The sequence below is a fragment of the Mus caroli genome, chromosome 19, assembly GCF_900094665.2.
Source record: "Mus caroli chromosome 19, CAROLI_EIJ_v1.1, whole genome shotgun sequence".
In the NCBI taxonomy this organism is placed as follows: Eukaryota; Metazoa; Chordata; class Mammalia; order Rodentia; family Muridae; genus Mus; species Mus caroli.
Window position 1 is genome coordinate 8409152 of NC_034588.1, and position 9573 is coordinate 8418724.

At 40.6% G+C, this 9573-nt stretch overlaps 1 protein-coding gene across 2 annotated transcripts in view; it reads right to left on the minus strand.

The window, feature by feature from the left end:
* Nucleotides 1-334: 334 nt before the first annotated feature.
* Nucleotides 335-9573, minus strand: part of Ms4a13 (membrane spanning 4-domains A13) — a 26461-nt gene continuing 17222 nt past the window's right edge. For both annotated transcript variants that reach the window (XM_021151248.1, XM_021151250.1), the window contains exons 6-7: nucleotides 3419-3514; nucleotides 335-913 (exon numbers count right to left, since the gene is read on the minus strand). In XM_021151248.1, the coding sequence (XP_021006907.1) occupies nucleotides 854-913; nucleotides 3419-3514 (156 nt within the window). In that variant the 3' untranslated portion in view covers nucleotides 335-853. The remainder of the gene's footprint in view (nucleotides 914-3418; nucleotides 3515-9573) is intronic.

Sequence of the window (9573 nt, forward strand, 5' to 3'; positions counted from 1 at the left end):
CTATCCCAGGTGGTTCCTGTTAGACCCTCTGTGTTTGCATTCCTCTGTTTTATGTAAGATTCCGTAGAATCAAGAAATCCTGACTGATAGTCACGGAGAACAACTATTGTAATGTCTTGAGAGACAGAGAAGAAAACAAATAATCCCTGGATCGGTGTTCTTTAGCATTGCTGGTGTTGCTGAGGAAACGTCTCTGATGCCACGTTCCACATTAGGAGAGCAGGTAAGCTGCACGCAGAACAGCTTCCTGGGAAGCTTTCCAACAGGAGTGAACATCAACTCAACAAACAGTAGAAAGTAGGGGAACAAGAGGAAGAAAAAGGCAGCAGAGACGTGCAGGGCAGAAAGGAACTTTAATGAGGACAGGAAAAGCCTTGGGACAATAAAGGCACTAAATTGGTGACCTTTTGAGCCTCGCTTTGTGGAGGTAGAAGCTAGCTTGAGCAGAAGAATGCAGAACGTGGAACGTGCTTTTCACTCATAGGGAAAGAAATTAAAAATTTCCTCTGAGTTACACATTGTGCTCCAAATCTCATAGCCTGCATTCTACAGATTACAAGTGGTTTTTCTGGTCAACTGCAGATGATCTGCTGGGGAGAGTTGACATCTCTTCAGAGTGGCTAGCTAGCAAATGCTTTCTTGCGATGGTCTCATACTTACATAGGAAAAGCTTTCCCCTCTGGAACCTAGAATATCTGTATGTAGACACTCCTTAAATACCAAGGGATAACTTTCACCTTGTTGTGAATTTCCTTTTGCACAAAATGCATGAGGTGTGCCTTGTTATATGGGAATCTCATGGGCACCTACATCAGGTGTTAGCAGCCATGAAAGTTGCTCATGTCTTCAGCTTTCAGGAGTTGCTTTCCACTACTTCAGTAACACTTTCAAAAGTTTCCTCTTGGTTTCTAGCCTGGAAAAGAAAAAACAGTCTCTTACAGATGACATCCAATCATGTGAGTAATGGAGAATTAAATAGAGTATAGGTCACATTGGTACTTATGGAATACAATCCATAGAGCTATGTGTTCTCTTCTGTTTTCATTCTCAATCCAGTCTACCTTATTTTTAAGTCTCTACTGCATGACTTGTGATATAGTTTCTTCTATTTATATGTGTGGGTGGCTGTTTTGTCTGCATGTGTAGGTACCACTTGCATGCCTGATACCTGGAGAGGCCAGATGAAGGCGTTAGGTCCCTGGAGCAAGAGTTACAGATTGTTTGAGCTGCCCTGTGGGTGTTGGGTACTAAACTTGATCCTAGGTCCTCTGGAAAAGTGTTCTTAACCACCAAATCAGTCTCCTTCCCAATTTGTTTTAAAAATTCATGGACTTTTTGAGCTCACTATATATGCAACCACTCCCAGATTCATCCTAGCCATATGAAATTTCCCAATGATTGTCCATTCTTTCCTTTTCCAGAGTTATTATGACTTTTAGGTAATCAGTTCTTTTTTTCTTTCTAGTTTTTCTAGCTAAGCTTGTATCCAGAAATATTTAAATAAATATTTTAGTTTTTGTTGGCTTGAAACTTCATATGAATAAATTAAAAGGCATGCATTCTGGGAGAGTCTGAACTATAGCGGGAACATAAACATCACCACCTGTCTGGCACCACCTTCAAGACGCAGATCGCCATATAACTGATTTTTTAAAGTTGTTAAGGTGCCACCATACAAATTTATCAAAGTACACTGGGACTATAAGAGCATAGGAGCTTATTAAAATCAAATAAGTAAAGACAGACTCAAGAACTTATAAAACACACCAGAGGAGGAAAGGGCATGGTACCTTACTGGTACCCCGTGCTGACATCGCCTAACACTGTGATGGTGAAGACTTCTACTAACCTGTACTCTGTTTATGTGAGTGTGTGCCAAGGGAAGGACAGGAAGATACTTTTTGGTTATCCCAGGAGCTTTGTGTTGGTTTGGTCTCCATTCTTGACATGGTCTTTTCAGCTGTCACTCATTTGTCCACCATTCATCTATCTGGATTGGCTAATACTAAACACATCTTGTGGCCCACATTACAGTCCTCCAAATACATACATCAAAATCCTAACCACTTGCATCTTGAAATGTGAGAATATTTGGGGGTAAGGTCTTTAAGGGGTCAACAGGGTTATAAAAATGTCATTTTGCAGGGCTGTAGTCAAATGTGACTGGTGTATACAGAAGATACTAGGACACAGATTTGTCTAAGGAAAGACCTTGTGAAGTCACTGAAAACCAAGGAGAGGGGCTTTAGAGGAAGCTAATCCTGCAGCACTCTGGTCTTGAACTTCTAAACTAGAATTTTGAGAAAATAAATTTTCTTGTTTAAGCTTCATAATCTATGGTGCTTTGCTGTGGCAGAACTAGAAGACTAAAACATCTTCAGTCAATACAGGCTCTGAGAAATGTTTATAAAGTTTGGGCCGTTTGTATATACTCTGGCTTTCCCTTTATTTTTTTGGAAGCTTTTTATGAGCCAAGGGGGGACGCTCAGTAGGACTGTCTCTAGTTTCCTCAGTGCATGCAGAGCTATGAACATGTTTACATTTTTTTCCAGGTACAGGTACTGACCAGCTATCAGTCCACAGTGGTGACTGTCTTCTCTGAATGTCTCTGTTGAGTTCTGACAGTTTTTTGTCCCAACAGTAATATTGTCTCCTATGATTTCAGCTGGACTGAGTGTGTTTGTTTTATCTGCCTATTTGCTACCAAACTCTGCAGTTTCAGTAACACTGACCCATCTCCACCCCCACCCCGACCAAGAAACTTTCTATGCTATACCTCAAGCCAAATCATCTGTCTCCAAGCAGCAAGGCTGCTGAGTCTCCAAGTTTTCCTTACTAATGACTTCCTTACAAATTAGATACAATGGTTAATCCTTATATGCGTGTAACAAGGGGATTGAGAACCATTGAGGAGATCCACTACTGGATCTTTTTTTGTGCATTAGTGTTTGCAGAGAGGGTGTGCTGAGGGAAGATCCACCCCCATTGTGGATGGCAACATACTGTGGGCTGACTCTGGACTGTGTAAAAGGAAGCAAGCAAGATGAGCACCAGCATCTATCTCTCTGCTTACTGAGTGTGAATGAATGTGTGTTTTTTGGTTTTCTGTGTATGTGTATGTGTGTTTATTGTGAATATGTATATGTGTGTTTTGTTCGAATGTGTGGAGGCAATGAGAACAATATTAAGGAAAAATTCACCTTTTATATATGTATTTTTAATTTTTAAATTTATAGTTTCATATATTACTCTTGTCATCTTGTTTTAAACCCATATTTATGGCAACAGAAAACAAAAGGTAAAGGAAACATTACACATTCTATTGTTATTAGTTCCAGACAGTTGTAGATTGCCACGTATGTCCTGAAGTTTGGGTACTAGGAACCAAAGCCCTTGAATTGCTAGAGGAAAGACTTACCAAATATGTACAACTAGAGATGGAGTACACGAGGGCAATGGCGAATTCCAGGGGGTAGGAGCACAACAAAACACGGGACACTTCCCTTCCCAGCTTCTGAAACCAGGAAACAGAGAGAGATGATGGATCATTATTTTTAGTGTGTGCCCACCCAAGAGGACCCTAGAATAAGATTCAAAGAGAGGAAGGAACACAGGGACAAGTGTCCTTCTTTTCCTGTTTGATTTCTCTGAGAGTTTCCAGTTGTTTGCTTCCAGCTTCATTTGTCATACTTTTATTCTTCCCAATGCATTGTCTGGGGCTTCTGCACCTCCTCATCACCTCTTAGCTTTTCTGTCACACCTCTTCCACTTTTTAGGCTCATGAATGTATTCACTATCTAAACTTTTCAGCTAACTTGGTTATTTATTATGATGATGATGGTGGAGGTAGAGGTGGAGGTGGAGGTGGTGGTGGTGGTGGTGGTGTGTGTACACTCGTGCCATGGTGCTCATCTGGAGGTCTAAGGACAACTACCAGGAATTCCTGTTCCTCCTTCCACTATGGGTTCCAGGATTGAACTTAGGTGATCAGGTTTGTGAGGAAAGGCAAATGATTTTACCTGCTGGGTCATCTAGTTGGCCCAGTTTAAAAAGTCATTATTAGTTTTTGTTTTATTTTCTTGTGTATGTATTTTATGCATGTGTGTATGTATGTAACTGTGCAAATGTGTGGTTGTATGTGTACATGAATGTGTGTGCTTGAAGAAGCCCCTCGAAGACTGATGTTAGGAACCATCCTTGATTATTTTTCTACCTTATTAGATGAGGTAGGGCCTCTCAATCAAACCCAGAACTCTCTGATGTGACTGGTCTTTCTAGCCAGTTTGCTCTTGAGATTCCCTGTCTCTGCCTTCCCACTTGGCATTTATGTGGGACCTCTGGATCTGAAGTCTTGTATGCACACTTGAACAGCAAGGTCTTTGCCACTAACCTAGCTCACCAACCCCCAGCCCATGGTTGCCTCTTGGAGGCTGAAGATAAGCCTTTATCGCTGAAAATATCACACAGGACTCGGGTTATTTAAGGTAGGCTAAACGGAAAGCCTCTTTCTTGTACTTTAGCTTTCATAGCACCAAAAGTCATGCCAGGGAAGCTATGCATTTTTCTGTCCAGCTGTGATAACTATGAATAACAATGATGACCAAAAAGGGCAAGATATCCTTAAAAGGTGCAATTGTGGCACTTAACCTGTTGGCTGTAACAAATGGCTGTCTAATTGGTCTTAAGACCTACTCAGCAGGAGGGAGATCATGCCGGGTACCTGGAACCTAGTCAACTTTGCCCAGGGCTAGTGAGACCATGGTTCTTACAAGAGAACCTATTACCATTGCTTTACTAGACTAGCGTAATTCTTAACTATGTTCTAAAACTTATCTTTATGCCTACTATTAAGTGTAGCTACCACTCTTCATCAAAAAAGCTTCTCTTTACAGCAAATGGAAACCAGTATAGAAAACCACAACTGCATCTAATGCAGAGACCAATGGATCATGGGGAGTCCAGCACCATGTACATCTCTAACACAACTTCTACACCCAAGGCTGAAAGACAAGGAGGTGGGAAGATTTCAAGAGCCAGAAGACCAGGAAGTGCGCCATGAAACTGTGTTGGCCAGAAATGGCTGCCTAAACAAGACCTAAACAATGCCAATGACAACAGACATATTAGTAAACAAGGATGGAATCTCACAGGTTCCAACTCTTAGACAAAGAACTACAGACTGCCAATGACTGTTGAGAAAGGCAGAATTAGTTTCTCTCAGATATGAGCCCCTTAACTGACTATCCAGTACAAACTGGCTAGCCATGAAATCATATACACACAAATAACAAAAATAGACTCAGCAGGCTATATTATATATTTAAGCATCTCTCTTTATGTAATGGTGATAAAGAAAAAGTTCATTCATTTAAGAGAAAGTGTGTGAGTGTGTGTGTGTGAGGGGCTGGAGAGAGAAAAGAGGAGGGAAATGGTATAATTCTACTTTAATTAAAAATATTTTAAAAGATTTATTTTTATATGTATGTGTGCATATATATACACATGTTCAGGTGTCTGCTGAGGCCAAAAGAGGGGCTCAAACTTCTTGGAGATGAAGGGGAGCTCATAATATCCTGGTTGTGAGCCACCCAACATACATGCTGGGAACCAGCCTGAGGCATGTACAGGAGCAGAGAGTACTCCACTAAGCCATCTCTCTAGCATTGATATAGTTTTTTCTTTCTTGAGACAGGGTTTCATGTAGCCCAAGCTGGTCTAGAACTTACTGTGTGTCCCAGGATGACCCAGAACTCTTGATCTGTTGTCTCACTTACCTGAGTGATGTGGTGACAGGCGGGCACCAACATGCTGGCTTACGTATGGGATCTTTTCTTTTCTGACACTAAAATTTGTGAGTCTGAGGTTTTTCTTTTCTGGTGAGGATTGAATGGATTGACTTCAGCTCGGATCCAGCAATTGGGAGATGAGTGTTGTTTGTTCTAGTTAGGATCTTTCCAAGATGTCCAACAGCTGGCTGCATCAGCCCTGCCAGGCTCTCCAGCTAGCTGTATCAGCTCTGTCAGGCCCTCCATTGCTCTTCCCATCCTCCTATATCACTGCATGCCCTGTCAAGCCTGTGTTTTCCTGTATGCTGAGCCTTTCTGGGATCTGGTTCCACCCAGTCCACAATTGCAGTCCTCAATTGTGCTGTTTCTCCCAGCTTTCCTGCTCGGTTAGGTACCATTTCCTGCAAAGCTCACCTCTCATCAACTCCAGCATGCTGTTCAGGAACTGTGCTATGTGACCTTCTTTGGGACACCTTGTAAGCCATCTAATATTATTGTCATCCCTTCCATGGTAAGCTGAGCACAGAGCAGTGTAATATTTATGACGAATATGCATTGAACATAGAGTTTATCAGGGGCTTTGGCATTGTTGAGCTCTTTGGCAATGGTACTAATTTCTTCATTGTTGCTTTGCTGAAGAAACCAAGGCTTGGAAGAGAGTCATGACCTGCTCAGGCAATGCTCCCATGAATCTTGTATCACTGGCTTCAATGTAGATAGCTCTACTTGAGAGCTTCCAGTTTTACTTACTAGACTGTTTGAGGAGGCAGCAAAACCAAAACTGTGTTTGTCTCATCAAACAATCTCAGTCTGAGATCATCATTTCTCACCAGTTGATGATGGTAGGTACTCTGTTAGAAAATGTTCTTCACTTTTTTTTTTTTTTNTTTTTTTTTTGGTTTTTCGAGACAGGGTTTCTCTGTGTAGCCCTGGCTGTCCTGGCACTCACTTTGTAGACCAGGCTGGCCTCGAACTCAAAAATCCGCCTGCCTCTGCCTCCCGAGTGCTGGGATTAAAGGCGTGCGCCACCACGCCCGGCTTGTTCTTCACTTTTTGAGTGGATAACCCTTTCTCTGCATTTCTGTCATGGTTGCATTTGTGTGAGATGGAGAACTCTACCAATTTCAGATCTACATTACATGAGCTAGGCTCCTCTCTGAGTCTAGCAAGGAGGCTGAGCTTCTCCTAGGCCTTCACCCATGTTTGCTTCTAGGGATGGGATAGCTTCTGGTGGCCCTTTGCATTCTAGAGGCAATTATATAGAAGGTGTCCAACAAGTAAACAAGTATTTTTAGAAAAAATAATTAGAGGCATTTCATTAGCATTTTATGGGAATAATAAACTATAGTGTCTATGACCTAATCAATTAATCCTCTCCATGTCCAAATAGCACTAAGTTATATCATAGCAATGCTTTCTTGAGGTGTAAAGAAATAGAATACTGGGCTGGTGAGCTGGCTCAGTGGTTAAGAGCGCTGACTGCTCTTCCAAAGGTCCTGAGTTCAAATCCCAGCAACCACATGGTGGCTCACAACTATCCATAACAAAATCTGATGCTCTCTTCTGGAGTGTCTGAAGACACACTACAGTGTACTTACATATAATAAATAAATAAATAAATAAATAAATAAGTTAAAAAAAAGAAATAGAATACCATTTAGTGTATCAGGACTGGATGTAAAAACATCATTTAGATTGGTATTGGAAAAGAGTATTCCAGGTCTTTTATTTTATCCTTTGATAATTTTTAATTTGGCAGTTATACCAGTCTCTGTACTGTCTAGTCTAGTACTGGAGTCTAGTACTGGACTGCTGATTTGCATATTCTATTTTCATCACTCATTTTCTTTTCTATTTCTTTCCAAGTAGCTGGAAACCTCCCAACTCCTGCCTCCATTTCCACTATGGGACTTCCACCAGGTTTCCATATAGGCCTTTAGGTATCATCGTTGCTAAGGAGTGCACATGAGAGATGTCAAGGGCATATAAAAACTGTGTTTTAATGGGTACATAGGTTGACATGTGCACTGTCTTCTCCATGAGTAAAGGATAGCTCCAAAACAAGTCAGAGGCCAATATAAACGTAGCTCAAAGATAGCTTATCTCCTGCTGGGGAGATGGTTCAGTGGGTAATGCACTTGTAGTGTATGTAAACATTATGCCTATGTATTATCTATATATTTTCTATCTACCTATCAGATTTTTATATATCCATCTTTTTATCATCTCCCTATGTATCTATACATGTATCTATCATTTATGTATTAATATATATGCTTTATGTATCTATGTTTTATCATCTAGCAATCATATTTTAATTTACTATCTATCTATCTATCTATCTATCTATCTATCTATCTATCTATCTATCTATCTAATCTAGCATCTATTTTCATACCTACTTTCCTATCACCTATATCTTTGTTTTAATATATATAAATCTATCTGTCTTTCTCTCTCTCTCTATTCCTGTATATGAATGCATGCCTGGTATGTGTATCTTTAGATTATCCGTCACCCATTTTGCTGTCATCTATACTTATATATATTAACCTCAATCAGTTTGAAAGATTCTGAGTAAGTGAAGGAATGATGAACTGCAACACAATTTCTCGTCCTCTGTGAATAGTTTAAAATTCAATGAATGAATGGATTTCTCTTCTTTTAGAGCCATAACAATGGGACTAACCTGTGTCTCAGAAATATTTAAAAAGAACAATAGAAAAGAATTGAAATCCTGAGGGCTCACACAGTGAGCACCATGCAGTTAAGAGCTGTTTTCGGTGTCATTGTACCGATCCCCCCTCCCTGCCCCCTCCCCCCACCATGGCCCAGAAATGAATCTTAATTGGATTTTAATGGTCTTTGTTTGCCAAAGTTGTGCTGTTGTAGGATATCTAGCGATTGGCTGGCTAAGCATTTGTTGTAGCTCTTAGCTCTTGCCTTCTCTCTATGGTATTTATTGTCCTGAGATCCAACTCTTATCTTATGACTTCTCAATTTAGTTTGAACAGGTTAAGTCACTCTGCTGCTATCATAGGTGGACCATGACAGATATCCAGGAATGAGGACAAATTCATTGAATTCCCTGAATAAGTGGCAAGGCACCCAGGGGGAGGAGAAGTCTGCTTCGTGTGGGTATGCTAATACCTCCCCAAGGCATCATTATCATTCTGCAGTTCAAAAATAATTGAATTTGCATATCTGCAAAGTGTTTGAATTGATTCCTAAATGAGAAACTTGGGAATTAAGTAGGCACATATAATGACCATGTACCTGTGTTCCAGTACACGTTATTTCAGGATCTGAGGGAATTTGCAGAGACTGAATTGCACGGTTCTTTTGCGTAGATAGACATTTTCATGTTATCTCAGGAAAGCAGTAGGAACTCTTTCCCTTCCTTATCAAATGGAGTCAGTTTCTGTTTTCAACATAAGATCAGAGTGCCTTGGAAGTTGCTGGGAGGAAGAATAATTAGCAGCCTGGATGCCTAGAGACTGTGCAAATGGCCTGGGGCACTATGAAAAATTAGTTTTGCTTAGACTTTAATTTTTTTATTTTATTATTTTTTTACTAGATATTTTCTTTATATACATTTCAAATTTCAAATGCTATCCCAAAAGTTCCCCATACCCTCCCCCCTCCAATTCCTCTATCCACCCACTCCCACTTCTTGGCCCTGGCGTTCCCCTGTACTGAGGCATATAAAGTTTGCAAGACCAATGGGCCTCTCTTCCCAGTGATGGCCGACTAGGCCATCTTTTGATACATATGCAGCTAGAGTCAA